This window comes from Aspergillus mulundensis (assembly GCF_003369625.1).
Source record: "Aspergillus mulundensis strain DSM 5745 chromosome Unknown scaffold_2, whole genome shotgun sequence".
In the NCBI taxonomy this organism is placed as follows: domain Eukaryota; kingdom Fungi; phylum Ascomycota; class Eurotiomycetes; order Eurotiales; family Aspergillaceae; genus Aspergillus; species Aspergillus mulundensis.
Window position 1 is genome coordinate 2,075,266 of NW_020797890.1, and position 26,043 is coordinate 2,101,308.

Below are 26,043 nucleotides of genomic sequence, written 5' to 3' on the forward strand. Positions count from 1 at the left end.
CTTCTATAGTGTCTGAGAGCCGAATCAAGTTCACTGCTGATATCAGAATGCTCATCGCCCGCCTCCATCACGCCATGTTGAAGGCATCTCCATCATATCTGATCTGCAAAGTCTCGCCCGAACTCTGCTTACGGATGCTACCACGAATTACATTATGCGCACTCTGTACCATTATCGCCTCCTTCTCCATGAAGTCGTGAACCCCGCCTTTCTGACTCGACGTCTATCCGGGACTCTGACAAGAATCAATCATACCCCGCAGACATTGCGCCAGAGTGCCTGTAACCGGGTAATCGGATAGGATGAAGGACCTATATAACCTGTTCATGGTCCGCGGACACACGTCTATAGACATTACAGAACAGTCTTCTCAAGTACTAGCCCTTTCGCTTCACAATGGCACCGTCTATCGCTACTCCTGAGCACGTTGGCCTCCGGGCCCCAATCAAGACTGCCCTCAAGACCAACGCAGGGCACAACAAGGAGAACCTGATCGGTTATGGAGAGACATACAAGCATGGAGACGAACTAAAGGGCACTGTCAAGCAGCCTCCTGCATCATTCCCTAACTATCTTCCCGTTTGGGACAACGAGACCGAGAGGTCAGTATACCTCGATCCATTTAGTGGGACTGATCTAATATAATCTCCTCAGATACCCACCACTCCAGCCCTTCGAGCACTACGACCACGGTAAAGACGCCAACCCAGCTTTCCCAGACCTCTTCCCGAAGAATGGATCCTACCACCTCGATGAACTCACACCCACCATCGGCTCCGAAGTCACCGGTATCCAACTAAGCCAGTTAACCAAGGAAGCCAAGGACCAACTCGCCCTCTTCGTGGCGCAGAGGAAAGTCGTCGCCTTCCGCGATCAAGACTTCGCCCACCTCCCCATCGACAAGGCTCTCGAATTCGGCGGCTACTTCGGCCGTCATCACATCCACCAAGCCTCTGGTGCTCCCAAGGGCTACCCTGAGATTCACCTCGTTCACCGCGGGGCAGACGACACCAGCGGCGCAGACTTCCTCGCCGGCCACACAAACTCAATCACCTGGCACTCCGACGTCACCTTTGAAGTGCAGCCGCCCGGAACTACATTCCTGTACTTGCTCGATGGGCCCACGAGCGGCGGAGACACGCTCTTCGCGGACATGGCACAGGCGTACAAGCGTCTCTCGCCTGAATTCCGCAAGCGCCTGCATGGCCTCAAGGCTGTGCACTCCGGTGTCGAGCAGGTAAATAACAGTCTCAACAAGGGCGGCATTGCTCGCCGGAACCCCATTTCGACTGAGCACCCCATTGTGAGGACACATCCTGTGACGGGGGAGAAAGCCCTGTTTGTTAACCCGCAATGTATGATGCCATTGCCCTACCTATTATAACCCGTCGAATCTTTCTGAGCGGCTGATCATCCTTCAACTGTCCATCGAAAGCTAATACCAACCCATCATCTAGTCACCCGCAACATCGTCGGCTATAAGAAGGAGGAATCAGACTTCCTCCTGAAGTTCCTTTACGACCACATTGCCTTATCACAGGACATCCAGGCCCGCGTGAGATGGCGCCCTGGCACGGTTGTCGTCTGGGATGTAAGTGCTAACCTTTCCTTCCACCTCGCGAAAGCTAACCTCGCTACCACAGAACCGAGTTGCCTGCCACAGTGCCCTCTTTGACTGGGCTGACGGCCAGAGACGACATTTGGCGAGAATTACACCTCAAGCCGAGCGGCCTTATGAAACGCCATTCGATGGTTAATGGCTCGCCATTTTTAGTCTCATTATCTTTAGTCTCAAAGTGGGCATCCAAGCTGTAGAAGAGTAATGCATTAATAATAAGATGCATTGTCAAACCAAAGAATGAACGTATATCAGAAGACTAAAGAGTCCTGCAATAGTACAAAAAGCAAAAGACGTACACAGCGCCTGCGCTGGTCACAACAGAACAAAACAAAACTTGTAAACATGCAGCAAACTTACAAAGTCATTGTAACAGTCTGGAAATGATCGGAATCGCTCAGACGCTCATGGAATCACTGATTACCAATCTTGCCATCGACCGCAACACGCGTACAATTGTCTTCCTCCGGACCATTAGATTCTCCCCAATGCTGGTCAACCGCCTTCTTCCAGTCATCATCCTTGATGACTCGGCAGATGTACCTTTTTCCAGCATTGTAGTACTGGCGAACCGCATGTTCATAATGTTCGACACGTAGGAGGCGGTGGGTATATTTCATGGCATTAGTGAGAAGCCATGATGGTGTGGATTTGGTCTGATTTGGTGAACTTGTAGTGGATGTGGTGTAACTTGGTGTGTGACTTGTGGACGTGGTGTAACTTGATGTGTGAGTAGTGGATATGGTGTAACTTGGCGTGTGAGTAGTGGGATTGGGTGATTCGGTCTCGTCTCCAATGTGCAGTCTCTCGAATCTTTCACAAAGGGAGTCGATGTCGATTTCGCATTCTCGGTTTTTCGCAGTTTCCAGTCCGACCGTTGTCTGGTACGGACTCGTTGCGTCTGTAGGCGAGAACGCCGGCGTGTAAGTAGACATGGGGAAGATTGGTAATGTGAAAGATTGTTAATGTTGAAGATTGGTATGGACTAAGCAATGATCAGCATTCGTCCGTACACAGACATGGTCCAAAACACTCACAGGCTGTAAGCTGTTGGTATAATTGATATCTGCTTTAAGCGAAAGACAAGCAGAAAGATGAATGCCAGTAAATCTGTCACAGTGGCACGAAGAGGAGAACAACAAATCGGCCGTAGACGATCTTCTGTTAAGGACCGCGACGTTCCTTCCTCAAGTGTGCCTCAACGCTTTCTCGAAGCGGTGCAGGACGCCTACCCGCCAACTCTCCTGGAAGGAGCGCGCCGATGGAGGAAGCATGCCGTTGCTTGCCTCCAGTGCCGCGGTGAGAGAAGCATAGGTGCCCATGGGCAGTCTGAGTTCTTCCAAAGACAATGACGAGGTTTTCCCGGGCTCTGGGTGAAGTAACGCTGCGACGTTGGGCGCGTGTTGGAAGAAGACTTTCATGGCTCGCTGTGAGGCGATGCTGTGATGGGAGCTGGAGTTCGAGAAGCGCATGTCTGGGTTGAAGACCCATATCTGAGAGGATAGGAGTCAGTAGAGGGAGCTGAGTACTGAATAAATGGGGAACAGCGAGATGCTTACCAAGAGCCCTTCTTTTTTCCCACAATGGATGATGAACCTTCGCGCACTTTCACGCTCAATGAGTTCCAACAGCTGAGCTGCAACAATGAGCTCTGTAGGGTGTGCTTCCCAGTTCCCATCTTCAAGATTGTTGGCAGCTGAAAGGCTTGTCTTGAAGAGCCTCCAGCCTTTGGCAATCGTGTCTTCCACGCCGACCAGTGTGTTGCAGTTGTTGCAGAGGAGCTCCGCCTCAGACGGAGAAGAGCCATCGAGACTTTCCTTCGGGGCCTGGCAGTGCTGGAATTAGCAGGGGGCAGAGACGTTTATGAATCAAGGAACAGGGATGAGATGCAAGTGAGGTTTCATTGACGCAAACTACTACTTGACAGACTAGAATAACTGGTAGGACCCCTCATGTACCTTGTCATAATCGCGTTGATGCCATGCCTCTGGCCTGAGCAACGAAGAAACGACGAGGCGCCGTCTCACTCTCGACACTTGCAGCAGGTGAACAAAACAAAGACAGGAAACAGTGCAAATCCATCAGATGAGGATAACTGCAAGGTTTCCCAGCTTTTCGCTGTTATGGCCGCCCTTATGCCAGTGACCGCAGAGCAAGACTATATTGCTCTAGGGCATTTGTATCGAAGGCCTGATCATGGAAGAGACAAGGTCTCCTTCTTTGTGCCCATCAAAAGTAAATATACTTGTGCAATGCGCATACTGAAAAAACATCAGAGGAAAAGAATAGGGCAACCCTTGCTCACCTTTTTCAAGCCCTTACACTCTAGAGCGTAGACCAAGAAAGTGGCCACATCCACGAGCACCGTCCCTGGCGTAGCCACAACTTGATTCGACGCACCATACCCCTTGATCTTGGAGTTCTCATCCTCAGTCAGCTGTTTAGTTGCATCCTGTTTCTCATGCGGCTCCGGATCCGGCTTATGGCAGTGCCAGAAATCCATCATCTCCGCCCAGTTTCCACTAGGCAGGTCTTTCCACACCCAGCCCGTATGCGACGCCCCATCCTCATCTGATAAATCCGACGGCCTGTCAAGAATTACCTCCTCGCACCGCGTACACCGTAACTTCGTAGACGGCCGCATATCTCCCGCAGACCAAGGGACAAAACTATCCATGTGCTCTTCCACAGCGTTTCGCTGCGTCAGTTCCGCATCATCGACCTGCATCCGATACGAGAATTCCCTCCCGCTCCCTGCATTCGAGCCTGCCGCGCTGTTTCGCGTCGCGCTGCTTAATAGACGACTTGAGCTCTCCGTTACCTTGGCGGGCAACTTGATCGTCTCTGAGACATAGCCTGTCGGTTCTGGGAGTTCAAGCGATACTGTCACCGCGCGTCGGGACGCGGAAAGGCAGATCTCTGGATGAGCATCGCTGGCACCGGCGGCGGAGATCTGGAGGCTGACCTGGCGGATGTTGGGAAGATATTCGGCGTGGAGATTAAGAATGTCCGCATCAATTAGGTCTTTTTGAGTATCTGGGTAGGTTAGTGACATTTTGAATGTTGAGTCTGTAGCATCGTGTTTTGTGTTGTGCTGTAAAAGTTGCAGAGCTGGGCAAAGCACAAACACTGCAAACACCTAGGTCCATATTTCAGCCTGAGGCATTAATTTGTCACAAAGCAATTCTAGCTGCAAATAATATTTCTTTCTATAACTTCCTGTTGTGAAAAGCACAAAGTAATGCAATGGATAATAGTGCAAGAAAATTACAAGTGTTTTGACGCAGGGGATATAGTAACCAATGATATAGTACAAAACAAATTCCAAAATATACATAGTTGACAGATCTGAAGAGCTGTCAAACAAACCCATCCCATTCCGTAAATTCATCCGCGAACTTGACCGCAGCCTTCAGATAGAACTCATCCGGATCTCCCCACGTCCTTGCTGTATCCCTGCAGGCTCGGAGAGCCTTGATATAATGCGTCTCGGTGGAATGCGCACCGTGGAGAGCCTTATCTTTAATATAACCCCAGTTCTTTCCTTGGGTATCATACTTCCGCACAGAATCGAGGTTTATCTCCGGCCTCAGCTGCCCAATGTATACAGCCAGGGTCATGAGCCACCACTGCCGCACGAGAGGGATCTGGAATCTGGCGGGAATCAACGGGAGTAAGACTCGCACAGCATGGCTAGTGGTAAGGACGTGGACGAAGAAGAAGTCGTACTTTGCGTCGGGGACATCGGAGCTCAGTGTTGCTGTTAATAATGCAACAGCAAGCTCCTGGCTTTCTCGGAATGACTTCATGGGGTCGCTCTCAGGTGTGATTCTCCATGCGTTCCAGTGGTCGAGGATTGTTGCTTCAGCGTCGCGAAAGACGATCTCTGTGTTGTGGTCGCCGGGGGCTGAGAATAGGTTGGTTAGGCGCTTGTCAGCGCGAACTTTCTGGAGGATTTCAAAAGGCGAGGTGGAGTAGTAGGAGGCCTCGGCTTGCGAATAGGAGGGGTCGTCGAGGTATTTGTGGGTTGTGCCGTGGCATACTGTCGTGAGTGATAGGGCTTCCATTGCGACTTCGCGGCTGGAGAATTCGAAGGCGTAGGCGAGGTGGATGAGAGGGTGTCCGACTATCACGATGAGTATATATCAGGGTATGGAGGGCTGTCACATACGATCAGAGGTCAAGGAGTTGAAAAGAGGTTCTTTCCCAGAGAACAGGTAGTGGGAGACGACCTTTTTCCAGTCGTAGCCGTGGCGAACGAGCTCATCCTCGAAGAAATCAACGTACGCTCTCTGGTACCTAAACCCCTGTAAGTACATACAACAATGACAGTTGGGTATCTCACTCTCTCTTCCCCAGGTAATCCCTCCAATCGTACGTGCTAATCTCCCCGGGCGAATCGCTCCAGGCGTCCAACGGCTTTGACTCCGCCTCATACAAACGATTCAAATCGTTGGCATCGGCACCGAATAGAAAGAACGAGCACAATGAATGGGGCGTGTGGTTATGGAATTTGCGCTCGTTCCAGAGGATGGCATGGTTGGCGTGGTTGAGTTTGAGGAGATGCCTTAGGGCTCGGGCAGCCTTTTCATGCGCTGTGTCGATCTCGATCGCGTCACATGGCGGAAGTTTGAAGACCCTGTCGTCCAAGGGCAGCAGGTTTTTGAGAAAGTTGAGCGCCATCATGGTGGATCTCGTTGAGCTTGAAGCTTGGCGTTGAGGTGGATTTATGAGTGGTTGTAAGGTTAAGGGTGATTGATAGCCTATACAGCTAGATATCCATGTACGTCATCAAGAGGGTGTCTGTAGTCTGTACAAAGCTCAAGCTGTAGCTCAAGCTGTAGCTAAAGGTTGAGGCTAGAGCGGAAAAGCTGGGGATTGCGTTGGGATGAATGACGTAATGGACCCGCCCTACACGGAAATAGCGCTATCGCCGCTGCTAGACTATCGCGTGCTCAATTTTGTATAAGCCTCATTCTGGGTGATCCTATCTAGTCTATTTCTCCCCCTTAATATCAGCAGTCTGGTCAATATTCGGACCGCCATGACCCTCCACCGCCGCTAGCACTTCGGCATCTACGCGCGGTCCAGTAAAGTTCTTTCGGCCGTCAACGATCCATTGGAACGTTGAGATGATGATGACAACGCCAATGGCAGCAACGCAGTAGTCTGGACTCGGGTCAGTATCTTGGGGCCGACTAGGAACGGACGACTTACTCATGTTGCTGCCCGTCACAGGCAGTTCAGGAGGAAACAGGAAAAGCACCGTGGTCAATGAGATGTACGCCAGTGCAATCTATTAGGTAGGTGTTAGATACCTCAAGAAGCTGAAGACTGTTAGCTTACCAGGTTGACGACCCAGCCAAGAGTCTGCGGCAGGACAAACGGTCTCTCGGGGAGCATTTGTCTGCCCCGCAGGCAGTTGATCGCGATTGGGATGCCATATGCGATATCGAGCAGGACCACTGACGAAGAGGTAATCGCATTGAACGCACTGCATCGTGTTAGCGCTAGCACGGCGTGCCGGGGCAAAGCACCTACCTCGAGGAGCCGAGGAAGATGCATCCGAATACGATCACCCAGAACATAGTCATATACAGCCCGTTAAGTGGGACCTGGAGCTTCGGGTGAACCTTGCTAAAGAAAGGCGAAGCAGGCAGTCCTCCATCTCTGTCCTGGCCGTTAGTCAAATAGATATTTTGGGTAATTATATTTGGCTCACCGAGCAAATGCATATACCATGCGGCTGCTTGTGGTCATGATTGTGGTTGCGGCGAAGACAGTGCAGACCAAGGGGAACCTGACGCACTCGTTATTAAGCGACTTTAGAAGTGGTTAAAAACATACATAAGAAGACAAATCGATCCCGCGTTGCTTCTTGTCGCATCATAGAAGATCTGCAGGAGGGGTGTCGCAGCAGACGCGATGACCAGATTGATATCTCCTGCAACGAAAAGCAAAACGATGAGGAAGATAAGGCCAGTGGTGATACCGATAACCACACATCCGATCATGATTCTGGGTCCAATCACTGAGGGATTCGGGATTTCTGGCACAGGTCAGTATAAATCTTTAATCATCTTTCGTTTAATGGCTTACCTTCAATCATGTGTGCAACGCCGTCCTGATCTACTGTCAGTCAAGCGGTTCTATCAGACACAAGGATCACGTACAAAACCTGTGAGACCGAAGCCACCTTGCAGCAGCTGGTACAAGTCAGCGATCATGCTCGGCTTCAGATTTAGTGGAAGCTTACCCCAAGCAGCCAAGCAACGCCATCAGGCCCTAGTTTGTATAAGCTTTACTGGTAATTATATGGAGGATAGAGCCATACAGCCTGTCGTGTTGATGAATTCGCCAAATACGAACCTAGACAAGTCAGTTTCTGTGCGCAGGACACAAAACATTATACTTACTCTCCAGAATTGTAGTTTGGTGATGCGCACGACAGAATTGTGATGGAAATAACAACGAATCCCGTGAGTGACCAGATGACTACATCCGTCAGTATTTGCTAGAGTCCAAGCTAGAGTCCAAGCCAGGATGATACATACAAGCACTCTTGGTGACTAGTGGAAGCCCCACATTCATGAACGCATTGATGGTAAATGCAATGATGTTAATCGCGATGTAGATGAGGAACTGGTGCCAGCGTTGGAACTCGAACATCTGGCATACTGAGTAAATACTCTCTTAAGTAGTGTGGATGTCATACCGGATACATCAGGCCAATGATGCCCCCAATGAGAGTACTTCCCAAGAGTCCACCGGTGGCAGTCAAAGCCAACTGAGAACCATCAGTAAAATCCTAGGCCGATTGAATTGCCATACTGACCCAGCCAGCAACATTTGCCCAGCCCGTAATCCAGGAGAGGATTGGCATCTGCCGTTTCCATGAGACTAGATTGATGGGTCAGTAAGAGCGCGTCCGCAAATACCCAAGTACTAACTAGCTGTAATGTTGGTGTCAGTAAGAGCAATCAAGTCGAAGGTATGAATAACTAACCTGCAACCCAATGGTACTGTCCACCAGCTCTACCCAACTATTAGACTAGATCTAATGCAAGGGGCCTGTACTCACGTGGGCCATGCGGAGAGGAACTCCGCCAGCGATGAGGCGGTACAAATATTGCAAACGCCGGCAGTGACCAACCCTGCAGCTGATCAGCCAGAGAACAATAGGCCTAGAGCCAAAAAAAAAAAGCATACCCCATACAACACTGGTGCAGCCTCCAGACGGGAGACTAAGATTTAAGCTCGTCGACAAGGCGGTCCAAGACTGCAAGGTGTGAGCCCCCATTCAAATTATCCGAGTCCAGTTCAATTGAATTCTTAGTCTCGTCCGTGTGGGCAACGTACGTTCAAGATGGCAAAGGCTAGACCCAGCATCGACCTATTCGGGGACGAACATTTGTTAGCAATCAACGCTGAAAGCACGGTGGGGTGAGTTGAATGCCTACAGCATTGAGAAGTTCCGCTTCAGCTCGGCCCTGTGCCCAAGGGCAGCCAGGTGAACATCATCATCCGCTGCAATATCTTTCATGGTGTATGCGACTCGATAAGTTCTGGGTGTCGGGTGTCGAACAACTCAATGGACGTAACAAGAGCAGAGTTGGACAAGTTGCCATGAAATAGCTGGCAGCATTCCAGGAACTCGCGTGTTTCGCCCCCCGTTGCTTATCATCTGGACGGTCCACCCAGATTGCGGGGAAATCCAACTGTTACATAATGAGGCAAGACGAGGGAATTTGATAACAACTGGGGATGAGACGAAGTGTGGGGAACTTGATTGGCGTCGAAGTGGCATTGACAAGCTCATGCCATCTGACGCTAAAGCAACGAGAGAAGATGATTTGTCCTAGACGCCGAGTTTTATGAACTAGGGGGTGAGAGCCAGTCGGAGAAGAGGCGAGTCCGATCGGCGATGGAGCTTTTTGTTCCTTAGGGGCAAACCTCGGTTCAGCTGCACAGGAGGACTAAGATAAGCTTGAGGTAGAAAATAAAGCAATGATATAATGATTGAATCATCAGGAATCTCAAAAGAATTGCTATTTTACATTTGTGAGATCATTGAAACCCCACTAAGTGTACTTCCGTAGCTATAAAGTGTCAGTAACCCATCACCAAAACAAACTCATGGGGTGCTTACATCAAGCGTCAGAGATTTGCTGCTGTTTTCCACCTGGTCTCTGTAGATACCGACCAAAGCCTCACTGTTCTGGAACAGCCCATTCTTCAAACTAATGACGATGAACTGCATTCCAGGCGCCGCATGGTCGTATATGTAGTTAGCAATGCGAGCAACGTTGGTATTGTCGAGCGCAGCGTCGACTTCGTCCAGCACGAAGAAGGGCGATGGCTGGTATGAATGAATGGCGAAGAGAAGAGCTAGGGCGGCCATGGTTTTTTCACCACCAGACAGGTGCTCCATGTCTCGGAAACGCTTGAGTGGAGGCATGGCGTGGTATTTAATGCCGTCTAGGTAAGGTTCGTCGGAGTCCTCGATGTCGAGGTACCTGTTCAGTCAGCCTAGTTTCAAAACAAAGGACCGGGGGGCATACGCTTGTCCTCCCAAGGGGTAATTTGAGCTCCGGGTGAGTTCCCTATAGATAGGCCCGATCTGCTCAGAAATGTGGGAAAAGGCCTTGTTGAAGAGCTCTGATCGTCGCCGCATGACCTCTTCAAAGTCATCTTTGGACTTTCGAGCATGTTTCCGTGCTTGTTCAAAGTCCTTTTCTGTGCCTCTGAGTTTGTTCTCTACGCTCTCGAGACGCTCCAGTGCACGCGTGTTGGGCGCCATCTTGTCAAGCTCGCTATTGAGAGTGCGGACTTTTTCCAGCAGCTCGTCCTCGAGCTTCTCATCGGAGTCCTAGTCGGTCAGACCTGCTTTTTCTATAAAAAAAAAAACGTACCTCCTTGAGAGTCTCCCCGAGAGAGTCAAAGTCCACCTCTATGCCGTAATCCTGCACAGCGAAGTCGCCATTCGTCTGTGTGTCTTCGTCCACGTCCATCGCGTCCGGGTCAGCCCCTTGGACAAGTTCATCAATGGGGAGTTGATCAAGCGGATTCGATTCTTCAGTCAGCGGAATGTCGATGTCCTCAAGCTTGCAGCGTCGGAGGAGAGCGTATCGACCAGACGAGTTGCGTTGGACTTCTGTCTCCAGACCGTTGATGGATCTCAGTGTAGATTCTACGTCCTTACTGCGCTTCTGAAGTTCTCTTCGGTGCTGGGCCAGGTTCTCAGCGGACTGTCCGTACTTTTCTTTTTGCTCGTCAAGCTTCTCGCGCAGAATCTCGAGTTCGGCGTTAAGCTCATCCAGCTTATTCCGTACCTCCTCCTGTTCAGCCTCAAGCTCCTCGATCAGATTGGCATCACGCTGGTGTTGAGTCTGCAGACTAGCAATTCGGTCGGTCGTAGTTTGTAACCGTTGTTGCTCAAAGCTAAGCTGGTTCTCGATTTTGCTTTTCTGCGTCGTGAACTCGAGCTTCTTCTGCGCAGCCTCTTCGTGCAGGGAACCTTGCTGCACTTCATACTCACGAATATCGCTGTAGCCGAGGCGTTTACAGAATTTCCGATATATCTCATCCTCAACACCGCTGACAGCATCTTGAGAGGTGGCGATGGCCTCGTCAAGCTCGTCAAGTACCTCCTTCTTCTCTGTGTACTTCGGTCGAAGATCCTCAAGCTGTTGCTGGACAAAGTCCAACTCAGTATGCTTATCCTTCAGGTTTCGCTCAAGTGCTTTGAGTTCATCACGGGCGTAAGCAAGTCGCTGTTCCAGCCCGACCAATTCACCCTGCAGAGTTTCCTCCTCGGTGCCCCTGCGGTGGCCCTTTGGCAGGTTCGCCAGATCTGCCATGATCTTATCTTTCAGCTTGAAGAGGTTCTCCACCTCCGAGTCTTCCCAACGCTTGGAGTTTTGCTGGGGGCCACGGCCACCAGTCATCAAACCTCCCTTGTGGATGACAGTACCGTCGAGAGTAACCGCCTTTGCATCGACATGTCGCTCGTAACACAGGTATTTGGCAGTTGCGAGGTCATCGCATACGATAGCGTTGCCACAAGCATAGGTAATAGCTCTTGCCACAGAATCGTCGTAGTCAACCGTCTCGATCGCAGGGCGCATGGCGCGGTGCATGCCCTTCAAGTTGGAGTTTAGAGCTTTAACTTGAATGGTCTCCAGAGGAATAAACGTAGCCTGACCCGCTCTCTGGTCGCGGAGATGCTGGATGCACTCTTTGGCGGTCTTCTCATTGTCGACAACAATAGCATCGAAATGACGGCCCAGCACAGTGCTCACGGCGTCAGCATACTTCTTCTGTTTTGGCTTGCACAGGTCACTAACACGACCTTTGACGCCAGGGAAGATCCGCTTGAGGGTTGATATCAACTCTTTCGCTCGAATTTCCCTCTCTGTCTGCTTTTTGCCGTCGTCTGCTTCAAGAAGCTTCTTCAAAACTACTTGAAGTTTCTCTTCGTACTCGGTCCGCATCTGGGAGACGCGCAGCCGTTCTGAGGTGATCGCATTGAGTTCCTTTTTCTTTTTATCGATCTCCTTCGACGTTGATTTCACAGTCTCATTGGCAGCCGCCTTGCGTTCGCTCAGGGTCTTCGTATCAGTCTCTAACGTCTGGAGCTGCCACTTCGTGCTGTCGAACTTGCTCTTCAGGCTGTTGCAAGCCTCCGCGTCGGTCTTCCTCTGGCGCTTAAGATTGTCAAGCTTCAGCTGTTCCGCGGAGGATCGCTTGTTGACCTCCTCTTTCAGTTTATTGTATTCCTGTTGATCAGCTTGGCTGAGCTGGCCGCCTTGCTTGCTCAGAGCCTTTTGCCAATCGGCCTCCCATTGAGCTTGCGCCTTTTCAACGACTTTAAGATCCCTTTGCAGCTGCTTGACGCTGGCAGCCTGTGTGTCCCGTTCCTTGCCAATTTCCGCGATGCGAGAGTTATATCTGTCCACCTTTTTCTTGGTGATGTCGACCTTCTCATCAATTGGAACAAGAGCGTTGGTAGCTTCTTCAATCTCTTTCTCTTTTTTCACGATGTTCTTCTCGGCGGTAGCAACGTCACGACCTACCCTGGCGTGGGACTTCTTTGCGTCTTCGACATTGCGCTCATATTTCTCTACACCTCGGCGATATTCCTTCAGTTCATCTTGGTACTTCTGGATCTCCGCGCTCGAGTCGTCAATTAAGCGCTGGAAATGGAAGAGCTTCCACAAGATGTGAGTAATGATGGCCTGGTCGCGTTCCTCTGCTTTTCTAGCATAGTTTTCTGCTTCCCGCTTCTGCTCCTGATATTGCTTTATTTCCGAATTGATCGCACGGCGGCGGTTAAGCTGGACCGTCTGTTGCTCGGCAGATTCCTCGGCCTCAGCCTTGAGCCGCTCATATTCTGCCTTGTATTCCAAACTCCCCGAAATCTGCTCGATAAGGCGCGTGAGATCCTTTGGGGACTGGGAGGCAATCGCTTCCACGTCGCCCTGGAAAACAAGGAAGTTTCGAGCCTTGATAAGGATGTTCTCCGCCTCCAGCGCCTCGTTGTACTGCTGCGCAGTTACCACACGGTTGTTGATACGGTATTCGCTGACACCCTGGCTGGTAATAGAGCGCCGCCACTGCTGTTCCTCCCCCGCATCATCTTCGTAGACAGCCATAACCCACGCGGTTCTTGGATCGTTTGTCCCGCTAGCGTCCTGCGACGGTTCGACTTCGTTCTCATCTCCGTCCACCCCATTCGTTTCTCCGTCCACCGCGTTTCCATCCGCGTCGACTTTCGACGTGCGCAGGACGCGGCCTCGATAGATAAGGTCGCGCAGGTTCGTAGATCGCAGATGGGAGGACTTGATTCCTAGTACGAATGAAATCGCATCCATCCTAAAACAGTCAGCGCAAAAGATTTCCACGCCTAGTAGAAGCTCAGACAACGCACGAATTGGACTTGCCCGACCCGTTGGGTCCGATGATCGACGTAAAGTACGCATCGCCGAAGAGAAGCGTATGGTGGCCCTTGTAGGATTTGAAGTCTGCGCTGGTCAGTTGTCGCGATCGTGACTTTGCCGATGGGGGTAACACGAACTGTAGAGCTCTAGGCGGATTAGCTTTCCCATCTTGCCGCTACGCCGTCGCTATTCGTAGCGACTAAGAGCACGATGGCGCCGGGGTAATATCCTAGAGGAAAACGCAAGGCGGTGATGCGGAGTGTTGTTGAGGGGGCCCGCGCCCATCGCGTGGAGCGATCTTCCACGCGTTGTAGTCACATGACTACTCTATAGCGACCATTATTTGATGATTGGAAAAACAGTGTTTCTAGGAAAGAAGAAGTATACGATTAACTACATGTTTCCGAGATGCCATCTATCGCTTTGAGCTTCCCCAGCGCTCCTAGTCATGGTGCCCGCAATATATAAGAGGGTCCAAAGTGCCCCAGCTGCTGGTCATATTGCCAAATTATTAGGCGGCGTAGCCGTACTATAGCAGAACCACGATTACATTAGGTAGCTATTAACAAGCGATAGATCGTACAAAGTACAGGATTGATCACCCTCACAGACGAGTAGTTATACAAGAAAGACAAGTCAGGACTCAGGCAGTTGGGCGCCTCGCAGGCACGATACCAAAGACTGGTAAAAAGTCCTCGGAGACGTAACCTGCCTGGTCCATCCGAAACGTACCCTTCTGCCCATCGACCTCTAAGAGGATGAAGTCCTCCTGGGTGAATACCTGTCGAATGGACTGAAAGATCTTGTACATACCCCTGCTCATCGCCTGTCCGGGAGCCCTGAGAAGGCCAGGGCCTTTCAAGCTCGTTCGAGCGTCCACATGCCCTTGCCCACCACGCTGTTCAAGATAGGAACCTAACCGACGCGTAAAAAGAACTCGATGAGGCAGTACATCGAATTCAAAAGGCTTTCGGAGCGGGACCATGCTTCGTACTGTGAAGCGGAGGTGCGCCTGACCTTCAGAGCTGACGGCCTTGACGGTTTTGATCAACCTTCCGGTCCTTGTGAAAAAGAGTGTGCCCATAACACTCATGATAATGCAGATTCCTCCTGTCAGAACCTGCTGCCATTTCGGTAGTTTTATCACTGGGTCTCGAATAGTTGCATTTGAGTTGTACACAGCATACGCGAAGCAGAAAAGGGCGCCTCCGTATGCACCGAGTATGTAGCTTCGTTGTGATGGGGCCTTGTATAACACTAAGTCGCCTTCTTTGGCCACTTTTCGTTCTAGTCTCGCAAATCCCGCCGGGCGCCGTCCGGCAAATTTCAACCCCTCTTCTGACGAAGAAGGGCTCCTAGGCTGCGATGAGGGCTCTGGCTTCCGATATGGTGTGTCCTTGACTCTGCTGGCCGCTTTCGTCCGAGAGGCGCTAGAGGAGAAATACCTCCATGTCAAGTTAGGCGAGTAAGCGCCCGGTGATGATGAAGCCTTTGGGCACGGCTGCGCAAGCACCCTGAAGGCAAATGATCTGGCGAACATCCTGCGGCCTGCGCTCCTGAATTAGCCAGTAGTCTTAATCCAGACGCGAGATAGCGCAGTCCACGGTGAGCCGCAAATTCTGCCATGACGGTACATATCGCCGACTAATTGGTAGAGTGACTGAGCAACTGACCTGATAACAAAAAAAAACTAAGCTGGGACACTCAACGGCTTTCGTTTTGCGATGGTTGAATCGGGGCTGTTCGGCATAAAAATGTTCCCGTCCCGGGCCGCCGGTGAGAATCAAATCAGGACCTCAACATCCTCAACATCTCTAGCTCGACGACCGGCGCAAGCATACAGATCATCAATTGCTGATCGCAAGACTCGTCGCCGTCTCCCGCCACCCAGCTGCCGTGGGTGATTTGTTGCCGGGATCTCCGTGATTCCTCGACCTCGTCCGTGCCTCACCCGCCGATCTCGACAGCTCTTCTGCATCATCCCGAAACGGACTCCGGCGAGAGGACGCAGTTTGTATAACAATGGCTTCTAACTACACCATTCGCCAAATCCCGGCCGTGCTTCGCACGAAACAACCCCGGGTTGTCGCCAGCACCTCGCGACGTGAGTTTGCCCCGAAGTTGAGCAATCCAGAGAGATAGAGCTTCGATTCGCAAGTTCGCAATGCTGACTGGCTATATTTATTCACATCAGGCCTCGCGTCCACTTCCGCCCCTCAAACCCAGAACCCCGCATACCCGCTCTATCCCTCCGTTAGCTCACTCCTCCACCAGAAGGGCATTCCCGAGTCCGAAGTCTCGAAGATCCCCGCATCCGGTCCCAAAGGCCGTCTTCTCAAGGGCGATGTTCTTGCCTACCTCGGCCTCATTGCCTCAGACTACTCCGCCGCGCAGTCATCGCGGATTGAGCAGCTCGCCCACCTCGATCTAAGCAACATCAAGATCGCACCTCCTCCAGCACCAGCAGCACCAGAGCCAGCCCCAGCAGCCGAGAAGCCAGTCGCACAACTGCCTCCCACGATATCAGTCGCGGTCTCGATCTCCCTGGCTACTGTTCTTCGTGCGCAGAGGAAGCTCCAGAAGTCTGTCGGCCTGACAGTTCCTCTTTCTACTTTCGTGGCCCGCGCCACGGACCTGGCAAACGACGATCTCCCCCGGTCACCGTACGCCAAACCGTCTGCCGACGAGGTCTTCGATGAACTTCTCGGCGCGCAGCCCATCAAGGTCTCGCGCGGCGACTACATCCCCGAGCTCAACGCCTTTGAAGAAGCTTCCGAGCCGCAACCCACCCAGACAGTGAAGGAGGATCTTATCGACTTCCTTATCGGGACTAAGACAACAAAGCGCACCCAGCCCGCTGTCTCAATTGAGTCCGTTGAACCCGAACAAGCCCTCAATGTCTTCAGCCTGACCGTTCCCGTGGGCGAGGAGAAGCGGGCCCGGACTTTCCTGGAGCGCATCAAGACCCTTTTGACCATTGAACCGGCCAGGCTGGTTATATAAACTTTTCTCATCTCATAATTTCTACTTTGTATCAATTGAAATAGCGCCGAAGAAGATATATTCGTTATGTAGCACTCAACACGGACCCACGTTTCAAGATACAAGAATTCATGATCGGAGACTCCCGACTACGATTTATTGTATCTACCTTTTGTAAGCCATGAAAGCCACACTCGCAAGCCCATTTGGATGGTGTTGTAGAACCATTGATTCCTACCTCATAATGTACCTTGCAAGTATACCTATAGTGAAGATATAAAACAAAAGCCATCAAGGCATTTCTTATCATCTCGTCATCAATGAGGTAAGAGTAAAAAGGGATAAAAACGAAGCAGCTGGGAAACTACCTAAAAAGAGCAAAGACCTGACTACAAGAATAGTCTCAAGCTAACCTTGAGTCCCTAGTGAAGAAAAAGGAAGAATAAAGAACAGCCATTCGTCAGATAAGAGCAATGCCATGTCCATCCGGAGAACACCAACAGCGCCATGCTTACGTCCAGCCCGTAGTTGGAAAGCAAAAGGAAGATTTGGAACATGTTTTGCATGCTACTAGACTCGATGTCTAGATGGCGAACCAGTGAATAAAGAACAAGACAGCATGAGTGGAAAGACATGCCCAAGTGATGCCGGTAATGCTAAACGAGGCAAGCAAACAGTAACATGAGACGAAGATCCGATGATATGAACGTTGCGCATAAAACAAACCACCTAGAAAGCCGCCTGTGAAAAAAGAAAATGCTAGATGCCTAATAGACCCCATGATGCCGCCGCCACCAAGTCCGTCCATGGACATGCGCCAAACATTGAGAAGGAAACACCAACGCCAAAGCCGGAACACCGCGTCTAATGCATGAAGTAAAACTCCAATGGGAAGCCGTTAAGATGCCATAGCACCAATTTATATCAAGTCGTTACCGAATAGTCCCCCATTCCGCTAATTTGCTGCCTTCACGTGCGTGGTCTCTGCCGGGTCGTCTGTTGAATATTTTCCAGAACCGCAGGGTCTCATCGCCGGCACCGGTCACCACTGTTTGGCCGTCCGGGCTCATGGCCAGATAAAGCACTCGGAAAGTATGTCCCGTAAGCGAAACAATTTGCTCCATGCGGGGATACTTCCAGATGACAATCTGGTTCTGACTATAACCATGGGTGCTGATGATCTCATCAGAATTTTTTGACCAAGCCAGGTTACAAACCTGGCTCCCGGTGTCAACTTCCTTGATCAGAGAGCCTGTTGCCGTATTCCAGAACTTGATCGTTCGATCAGCCGTACCTCCTCCGGAGGCCAATAAGTGGTGCTGGTGCGGAGACCATGTGATAGCCTTCACAGCCGCAGTATGATCAGAGAAGCGATATAAAGGGGTTTCGTTCAGTTTATCCCAAACTAGAAGCTTGTTGTCGTTGCCACCCGATGCCAGTTGGCCGTCTTCTGTGTTCCACCTGAGTCCGCAGACCTCCTGCTTATGACCGGCAAGGCGGCGAATATATTGATCTGGAGACCGAACGTCGCGATGGTAGATATGGCGGTCCCGAGAGCCGGATGTGAGAATATGATCGTTCCAAGCCAGGGCCCCTACACGATTGGTATGCCCAATCATGGTCCGCAGACGGCGACAGCGATCTGCATCCCAGATTTGCACCATACCTTTCCCCGTACCAATAGAAAGATGCGTGCCCTGTACTTGTTAGAATTGGCCGTATTAATAGAGAGATGCGTACCCTTTGTATCCAACTGACACTGGTAACTGTGTCATCCTTGAGCTCACACAGTTTCGTCACCCTGCCAGATTGTGAATTCCACATGTAAACCGAGTTTCCCAGGCCAACGCCCAGAATATTGCTGCTGCCCCAGTCGACCAAATTCAGGTAGAAATCGTCCTGCAAATCAGGCGCATCAAGAACCTTGTACGGTACCTTGTTCACATAGCGAGGCTGTTTGCGCGGCGTCTCAAGTATTCGTTGGCTGTCGTACCGGATGGGAGATAGGCTGTAGAGTTCTGAGCGAACATTGAGGTTTGGTCCATGCGGTGTTTTGGATGGCGTGGGATGCGTTGATTTAGTGTGTGAAGCGTAATTGAATAGGTTCTTATGAGGCGTTGAAGGAGTGATACTGGCCGGTGGTAGGGCGGAGATAACATGTGACGGGGGTGTATGAGAGCGAGTCTTGTCGACGATGCCGGATGCGCGTATCGGGTTAGGAGATAGGGAGTCTAAATCAGCTTGAGGAACCGTGTTTCCGAATAATTCGCTGCGCAAAACCCGCGAGTACATTCTATTCGCTTCTTCCGCTACAATAATATCAGCATAGGTAGACAAGGCGCGATCAAGGTGGGGCTTACTCTTCTGGAAATGGAGCTCTGAGTGTGGAGTTCGCTTTTTTGATTTGGACGGCGTTGAAGGACAGCCATCTTCGTGAAGCAGACTGTAGGTCGCTTGCAGATCTTGACCTTCGCGGTTAGGAATGAACCTGCGGTGAAGATGAGTATAGGCATTCTAAAGGCAAAGACGAAGTATACCTGTCACCGTAAACCCTCTGACGTTTGCGACTTGGGCTGGTCCCCGGTGTCCTTTCACGGGATCGTCCAGCGTCCTCGTAGTCCCTCAGTGCTTTGGTCAGCGCATTGGGATCAATTGACCCCGAGGCAATTCGGCTTGCGTGATATCCTTCAGTCGGTTCGGGAAAATGAAGAGTAGTTTTAGACGGCATGCTTGGAGGGGTCCTTGAGCCAGGAGGAGATACAATATGTGTTGCTGTTGACCTCGTAGCTCTCGCAGCGCTGCGAGTCATGGGGTGGCCCGAGTCCCTGTTGCTGTCGGACATCCTAGAGAAAGAAGAAGAAGATGCTCAAATGGCGGTCGAACGCAAGATGGGAGCAAGCGAATGCGACAGGTCGGACCGCAACCTCGCGGGCGTCAAATAGCGTCAACGAGCTAATCAGGTCCGTCTCCAAGCAGCTGTAGGGACAAAAGATGGGTGTATGGTTGTCGGCATTCAATAGGAATGAGTAGGCCGTGCAGTCGGCGAATGCAGCAGCTGGGCCCTCAGCTCTGGACAGTCGGGTGAAGCGGTTGGAATCTAGGCGGAAGTGGGTTGAGGGAGTGACGGAGTACTAGTAAACTGGGCGATAAGGATGTTGATGACGGCAGATCTCGCACCAGACGCAGGTATAAATGGGTCGAAACGAATACTTCGGAGAGGGCATTGGAGAGAGACCTGACCACGGTCTGGCGAGGAGAATGAGAGGCGCAACTTCACTTGCCCTCCTCTCTTCACTGACCGTTGGAAGAAGGGGATTTCCCTTGGTCAGTCACGCGTCCGGGAGCGCTAAACCCCTTTTGTATACAGGAGGCTGGACAGGCTTGTTGATTGTTTTGACTCTTCCCTTTGTCACCTCCTTTTCGTGTTCAGTATATATAAATAGACAGGGGAGCAGTGAAGTGAATATGGATCAGGTCTCAACAAGAAGCATTTCAACTGAGATTTGATTTGTTGTTCAGGTGTTGTTCAGGTGTTAGGTGTTGATTCCTCAGGCCAACATCGATAACGTCTCCCGATCAACCAAAGAACGCAGATCAACGCAACAACATCGCCTAGGTCATCAGCTAGATGGAGCAAAGAAGAGGAGTCGGCTCTGCGCCATTCTGTCTCAGTAACTTATCGCACGGCTCAAGTCGTGTCTGCCCAAACACGCTATCAAGAGTTTTTCGCGTATTGCTTGATTGGCCCAGCGCGTCCCTTGACCTTGATGTTATTGTTGTTCTCCCTTCTTAAAGCGGGTTCAATATAGGCTTTCGCGCCAGTCTCGCATTCCACGCGCCCTGGAACGCGACAACGCTCGGACCATCAGCATCAGTCCCTTTTTGAAGCACAAGCCCGAATTCTCCGCGCGTTCTACCGATGTCTTGTCTCTTGTTCTTGTCTCACGTTCTTCGGCTTTCCGAGTGTCTTGCAGCGGTTCCAAGCTTTGATTCATCCCACCAAGGCTAGGCGAAGCTACGCTCCTATATCACATGATGACTAGTAGCATACAGCTCTGTAATAGTCTGCTGTTGACCAAGGGGCCAGTTTCTATACATGAACCATTTCTAAATCGGACTTCAAAGACTTTAGTATTTAGTGACATTGCGCGTACTCCGTATGTCATATAAAATGCAGGCATAGCAAGAAAATTAAAGGTCATGACCGACCGCCAAGAATAACTTGATCTATGTAGAATCGTAGATCAGAGCTAAAGGACAGCTGCCACCGTCTCCACTTGTCCCTCATTATTGCCCAGAGCTCGGCCGCGCCCATTGTCTTCCACCCCGTCATCAGCTCCAGGGTACTCAACCATGACTTCGAATCTCACCAAAAATCTCAAACAGCCTGCGCTGGACTTCTTGTCCTTTGTCAATGCTTCTCCCACTCGTAGCGTCTCCCGTCAACCCGCATCAACACACAAGCTGACATGCAGTCTAGCTTTCCATGCCGTGAACTCGGCCAAAAACCTTCTCGCGAATGCGGGATTCCAAGAAATCAAGGTAGTGAAATCCCTTTTTTGTATTTTGCTGCTGATGATATGACAGGAGAAGGACTCGTGGGCTTCTACTTGCCGTCCTGGTGGGAAGTATTACTTGACCCGCAACCAGTCGACCATTGTGGCTTTCGCCGTTGGCAAGAAGTGGAAGGTGTGTGCGCTCAAACTACACAATGTACTTTACTAATAGTCAGCCTGGAAATGCGATCGCCATGATTGGAGCTCACACAGACTCCCCTGTGTTGAGGATCAAGCCGGTTAGTAACAAAAAAGGCGAAGGTTACATCCAAGTCGGCGTTGAGACCTACGGCGGTGGCATCTGGCACACATGTGAGTGAAAGCGCTGAAACCTACACATCTGTACTAACTTCTGCTAGGGTTTGATCGTGATCTAGGAGTTGCGGGTCGCGCGATGGTGCGGAACGATGACGGTTCTATCGTCCAGAAACTGATCAAGATAGACCGCCCAAGTAAGTCTATCCCTGTTCTATATCTCGTCGCTTCTAACATCAGTAGTCCTCCGCATTCCCACCCTGGCTATCCATTTAGAGCGCCAGGAGACATTCTCCTTCAACAAGGAAACTCAACTTTTCCCAATTGCGGGCATGATTGCCGCGGAACTAAATAGAACCGGTCAGGCTGATGGTGGTGCCATTACTGAGGGTGAGAACGGAGAATTTTCTCCATTGAAAGCCATTACAGAGCGTCACCACCCGCATATTGTAGAGCTGATTGCCGCCGAGGCGGGTGTGAAGCCTGCCAATGTGCTTGATTTTGAGATGATCCTGTTCGATACACAAAAGTCTTGCCTCGGCGGATTGATGGAGGAATTCATCTTTTCTCCGCGCTTGGATAACCTGAACAGCTCCTTCTGTGCTACGGCTGGTTTGATTGATTCCGTAGCCGACGAGTCTGCCCTGAACGATGAGTCTACTATTCGCCTGATCGCCTTGTTCGATCATGAGGAAATCGGAAGCACCACCGCCCAAGGTGCCGATTCTAGCATGCTCCCCGCCATCATTCGCCGGCTCTCCGTCTTGCCTTCTATCGCCGGGGACGCCGACACATCTACCGCCTATGAGCAGACTTTGTCCACCTCTTTCCTCCTCTCGGCGGACATGGCACACGGTGTCCACCCCAACTGGTCTGCCAAATATGAAAGCGACCACCGGCCGGAGATCAACAAGGGACCAGTCATTAAGATCAATGCCAACGCTCGCTATGCGACCAACTCTCCTGGCATTGTTCTTCTCCAGGAAGTTGCGCGCAAGGCTGTGGAGACCGAAGGCGAAGGTGTCCCTCTACAGCTGTTTGTCGTCCGTAACGACTCCAGCTGCGGAAGCACAATCGGACCGATGCTCTCTGCTGCTCTAGGAGCTAGGACTCTCGATCTAGGTAACCCTCAGCTGAGCATGCACAGTATCCGCGAGACAGGTGGAACGTATGATGTGGCTCACAGCATTCGACTCTTTAAGAGCTTCTTCCAACACTACGCCAACACTTCTCAATCAATCTTTGTGGATTAGGATATAGCTTCTGATTTGAGTGCTACCGCTAAATAAATGTCAAGGTCATTTCAAAGTGCCTAACTGGGGCTTAGTGCTGCGTGATATACTTCAGGTGCCCTGTCGGACCGAGAAACTTCCGGCCCGCCGTAGTCTCCTCATCTCGGCTTGCGCCTCCGCCCCTCAGCTTGGTCTCCACATTCCTCTACCCCAAGACTCCGAACTGAATCACGCAGCTCAAAGACCGTAGAGGCTGCACTTGTCACCAGCGCTTTCGGCCGTCACCGTCCTGCCTCAACTTATCTCGCGTGTCATAGATGCCGTCAATGCCCGGATGACCCTCTATGACAACACCGGATGTCTTTCGAGATGCGGAATACATCGCTGACGTGTCCGGCATCCAATATGGCAGCATCACAGAGACATCGCACACGCTGCAAGACGACGGCATGAGGAAGAAGCTCCAAACCGCTGCAAGACTGGCCTTCATCGATCGCCTACTCCGTGATCTCGATATCCTCATCTACTGCGAGTTATCCGCACTCTATTACCTAGAGTGAGTGCCTTATCGTTTTGGTGTCAAAACCCAAGCAAGCTGACTCTCTTAGTTGCTCGATAGTACTGTTTGCGATCCGCGCAGTATCCCAACTGATCTTCTTCACCCCCAAAGCGCCCCCGTTTGACCCCACGCGGAATCAGCCCTTTATCGGAGCCATCTTCGCAAGTAATCTCTTTTGCATGATCTTTCACAATTTCTTCAGTCAACCAGAGGCCGGAGAAGCAACTAGAGGCTATCTACATGGCGGAATTCTCATAGATTTTATCGGGCAAAAGGCGCCTGTGCCGCTCACCCACCTCCTGTTCCTCGACTTACTTGTCATGATACTCAATATCGTGATGCTGGGTCTTATAATTGAGCGTGTGAAGTTGGCCGAGTCTAGAAACACCACCGCTGCTACACCTGCTGCCGCTGCCACTAGTGCATCCGCACAGGCTGAACCCGACCAAGCGCAGGACCATGACCACGAGGAACGGGGAGTTTTAGGCCGCGAAACCGAGCCCCGGGGAGGGCCAACAAACGATGAAAACGAGCGCAGCGAACAAGGCTCCCATTCCACCCCTTCAGATACCCACTCGCCACCTCCGAGCGAGGAAGAGCTTGAACGCACCCGACTATTAGCAGATCCGTCTGAGAATGGAGGTAGTCATACAAATCATCAGCATGCTTTAGACGCATACTCCTCCGGAGACGCCGTCATAGCACGCATGGGACTCTTCAATGTTATCCGAGACCAATGGCGATTTAGTCCCTCTACGGTACGACGGTCAGCTACCTATGCGCCGTCGGATCAAACGGCTGCCTTCTTGCGGGCGCGGTTTGGTCTTCAGGTTGGGGCAAATGGGCGGCTGGAGAGAGTTGCGACAACATGACCATCTGGGCTTTGTATTCTAGGAATTACGATGTAAATATAGTCTCCCACATCTGTTTCAAAATCATAGGACGAACGGTCTACTGGGAGGGAATTAATGCGGAGTACATAATGACAAACTATGGGAATCTTATAACCACAAGAACAGACAAACATCGCCAGAATCAACACCAAGAATCCATGCAAAACTAGGCCACCGGAAACCAATGCACAAAGATCTATGTATATTTGTTTTTCAACGCCAAGTATGCCCCTCATCAAATAGAACATAAGGAAAATGGTGTCATTTATGCAACCACCTCATTCTGAGGAGGCTGAGGGGCCGAAATGGTGGAGGCATCGACCTCCGCTGTCGCAGACTTGGTCTCAGCCTTCACAGGCTTGGGAATGGAGTTCGTGCGGATGGGCCCAACTCCATTAGAAGCGGGGGTGGTGTTTTTCAATCTCGAAGCACCACCGGCAGCTCTAGCAGTCTCGTTGTTCGCAATGGCGTTTTCAACAGCCTTGCTCTTCATCGTTGACTTGTGTGCAAGGTTAAGCAGCTCATCAACTTCCCGAGCAGCAGGCAGCAGATCATCATGCTGCAAGACATGGCAGAGGTCTGCATAACACTTTGTTTGCTTGGCTTCTCTGAACTCCTTGTTTTTGCCAGGAATGAGCATGTTGATGAGGTATTTGGTGTTGCCGAAACGGTTTTCGCACTCGATGCAGTACTTCACGTAGGCGTGGACAACTTCGCGCCAGGGAGCGAGGCCACCCTCTGCTTCAGTCCGAAAGCAGGATGAGTTGGCCTCGGCGGCTGTGGCAATCATGGCGCCGTCTGCGCCATATTCTTGCATCAGGGCGAGGGCTTGATCGCGGGAGGTCACGTCTCCGTTCATGACGCAAGCGACGCCGGCGTCGTGGCAGGTTTGGATAATCATGCGGAGCTGCTCGCGGATGGCACGCTCACGGGGACGCATAGGTGTTGTTCGGCAGTGAATAGTAAGGCCTGTGATACCGGTCCGTACAAGCCTCGAGACTAGGCTCTCCGTGAGCTCGGGGGTCTCAAGAAGACGGATCTTGACGGAAATCCCAATCTGATACGGTTCGCCAACTTCCTTGACCAGGGCCTCCAGAATAGACACTAGTCTGTCCGGCGTGCGCAGGAGCGCGGCGCCCATGCCACCGCTTGTACTGAACGGCTTCGGACACCCCGAATTGACATCAATACCATCCACATCCGCCGCGACCAGCTTGCCCGCTTGAACGGCGAGCTCTGGCGAAGCGGTGCCCATCTGGAATATGAGCTTTCCCTTCTCTCGCACCGGATCGAGGCGGTATATGACGGATTCTTTAGCATCCTCTTTGTTGATGCTGTTCGAGGGCATGCGGCTGAATTCAATGCAGCCATTGCGGGGGTTCACGCGGCGGGTGGTACCGATCATCGCCTTATCGATAGTTTCCGGGCCCCAGCATAGATCTGCGCCATATTTGAGAGCAAGTAGACGGGATGGCAGCTCGCCGGAGCGCACCATCGGCGCAAGCACGACCTTGCCACGGTAGTCGACCCCGTTGGCGGGGATGGGAACTCGTTTCGTAGCGGAAGTCATCGCGGCGCGAACGAATCTGAGCATAGCATTCAGACAGTAAAAAGGTCTGTACGAGCAATACTGTCGGATAGGCCTGAAGACGGAATCTGGCGAGGTCAAGGCAACGGACCCTGAGAATTTCCAATGATGGATGCCATCGACGGTGACTCGAAGGCGGCGAGGATAAAAATTCTAGTCACGTGCGATAAGGTCGTACGGTACCTAATCTGTAAGCCGAGACCGGAGTTGTTCCTGAGACACGTGCTGCATTTTGTTGAGGAGCAGCAACATCACGACTCAGCTGGATTTCAAACATTTTCGTCCTGATTGGGATTGCTGCAAGACACGTCAAAGGACAGGTTTATTTGCAAGCAAACCACAAGGACAAGTCATGAACGCACATCTCGTAAATAGTGGCGCGGATGGCGATGGTCTGGGCGCATAGTAGCGTATGGTAAAT

General features: G+C 51.3%; 10 protein-coding genes across 10 annotated transcripts; 4 read left to right on the forward strand and 6 right to left on the reverse strand.

The window, feature by feature from the left end:
- Positions 1-396: 396 nt before the first annotated feature.
- On the forward strand, positions 397-1,757 carry DSM5745_03321 (TauD/TfdA dioxygenase family protein; the record flags this gene model as incomplete). Its single annotated transcript, XM_026745337.1, has 4 exons — positions 397-602; positions 655-1,355; positions 1,458-1,591; positions 1,644-1,757. 4 exons carry the CDS (start codon positions 397-399, stop codon positions 1,755-1,757), a joined length of 1,155 nt encoding a protein of 384 aa, XP_026606203.1.
- A 1,048-nt stretch (positions 1,758-2,805) lies between these two features.
- On the reverse strand, positions 2,806-4,673 carry DSM5745_03322 (HECT-type E3 ubiquitin transferase; the record flags this gene model as incomplete). The annotated part of the gene is made up of 3 exons (XM_026745338.1): positions 2,806-3,111; positions 3,178-3,444; positions 3,924-4,673. 3 exons carry the CDS (start codon positions 4,671-4,673, stop codon positions 2,806-2,808), a joined length of 1,323 nt encoding a protein of 440 aa, XP_026606204.1.
- A 304-nt stretch (positions 4,674-4,977) lies between these two features.
- Positions 4,978-6,304, reverse strand: DSM5745_03323 (questin oxidase family protein; the record flags this gene model as incomplete). Its single annotated transcript, XM_026745339.1, has 3 exons — positions 4,978-5,744; positions 5,790-5,917; positions 5,964-6,304. 3 exons carry the CDS (start codon positions 6,302-6,304, stop codon positions 4,978-4,980), a joined length of 1,236 nt encoding a protein of 411 aa, XP_026606205.1.
- A 310-nt stretch (positions 6,305-6,614) lies between these two features.
- On the reverse strand, positions 6,615-9,161 carry DSM5745_03324 (GABA permease GabA; the record flags this gene model as incomplete). Its single annotated transcript, XM_026745340.1, has 19 exons — positions 6,615-6,787; positions 6,836-6,914; positions 6,965-7,112; positions 7,160-7,288; positions 7,341-7,418; positions 7,466-7,667; positions 7,718-7,742; positions 7,792-7,824; positions 7,875-7,903; positions 7,953-7,987; positions 8,035-8,113; positions 8,173-8,287; positions 8,334-8,405; positions 8,454-8,518; positions 8,625-8,653; positions 8,700-8,772; positions 8,828-8,897; positions 8,978-9,011; positions 9,079-9,161. The coding sequence occupies 19 exons, from the start codon at positions 9,159-9,161 to the stop codon at positions 6,615-6,617; spliced, it is 1,551 nt and encodes a 516-aa protein (XP_026606206.1).
- A 538-nt stretch (positions 9,162-9,699) lies between these two features.
- DSM5745_03325 (cohesin subunit SMC1) lies at positions 9,700-15,097 on the reverse strand (the record flags this gene model as incomplete). The annotated part of the gene is made up of 7 exons (XM_026745341.1): positions 9,700-9,717; positions 9,768-10,134; positions 10,180-10,487; positions 10,531-13,492; positions 13,548-13,641; positions 13,695-13,703; positions 14,290-15,097. 7 exons carry the CDS (start codon positions 15,095-15,097, stop codon positions 9,700-9,702), a joined length of 4,566 nt encoding a protein of 1,521 aa, XP_026606207.1.
- Positions 15,098-15,579: 482 nt separating this feature from the next.
- On the forward strand, positions 15,580-16,560 carry pdx1 (putative pyruvate dehydrogenase complex component Pdx1; the record flags this gene model as incomplete). Its single annotated transcript, XM_026745342.1, has 2 exons — positions 15,580-15,661; positions 15,752-16,560. The coding sequence occupies 2 exons, from the start codon at positions 15,580-15,582 to the stop codon at positions 16,558-16,560; spliced, it is 891 nt and encodes a 296-aa protein (XP_026606208.1).
- A 1,005-nt stretch (positions 16,561-17,565) lies between these two features.
- On the reverse strand, positions 17,566-19,348 carry DSM5745_03327 (WD40 repeat domain-containing protein; the record flags this gene model as incomplete). The annotated part of the gene is made up of 5 exons (XM_026745343.1): positions 17,566-17,697; positions 17,757-18,236; positions 18,298-18,848; positions 18,900-19,027; positions 19,077-19,348. The coding sequence occupies 5 exons, from the start codon at positions 19,346-19,348 to the stop codon at positions 17,566-17,568; spliced, it is 1,563 nt and encodes a 520-aa protein (XP_026606209.1).
- Positions 19,349-20,892: 1,544 nt separating this feature from the next.
- Positions 20,893-22,603, forward strand: DSM5745_03328 (M18 family aminopeptidase; the record flags this gene model as incomplete). Its single annotated transcript, XM_026745344.1, has 5 exons — positions 20,893-21,081; positions 21,127-21,228; positions 21,272-21,407; positions 21,455-21,547; positions 21,594-22,603. The coding sequence occupies 5 exons, from the start codon at positions 20,893-20,895 to the stop codon at positions 22,601-22,603; spliced, it is 1,530 nt and encodes a 509-aa protein (XP_026606210.1).
- A 323-nt stretch (positions 22,604-22,926) lies between these two features.
- On the forward strand, positions 22,927-24,013 carry DSM5745_03329 (DSC4 family protein; the record flags this gene model as incomplete). Its single annotated transcript, XM_026745345.1, has 2 exons — positions 22,927-23,138; positions 23,191-24,013. The coding sequence occupies 2 exons, from the start codon at positions 22,927-22,929 to the stop codon at positions 24,011-24,013; spliced, it is 1,035 nt and encodes a 344-aa protein (XP_026606211.1).
- Positions 24,014-24,299: 286 nt separating this feature from the next.
- On the reverse strand, positions 24,300-25,604 carry DSM5745_03330 (tRNA-dihydrouridine(20) synthase (NAD(+)); the record flags this gene model as incomplete). The annotated part of the gene is made up of 1 exon (XM_026745346.1): positions 24,300-25,604. One exon carries the CDS (start codon positions 25,602-25,604, stop codon positions 24,300-24,302), a length of 1,305 nt encoding a protein of 434 aa, XP_026606212.1.
- Positions 25,605-26,043: the final 439 nt, after the last annotated feature.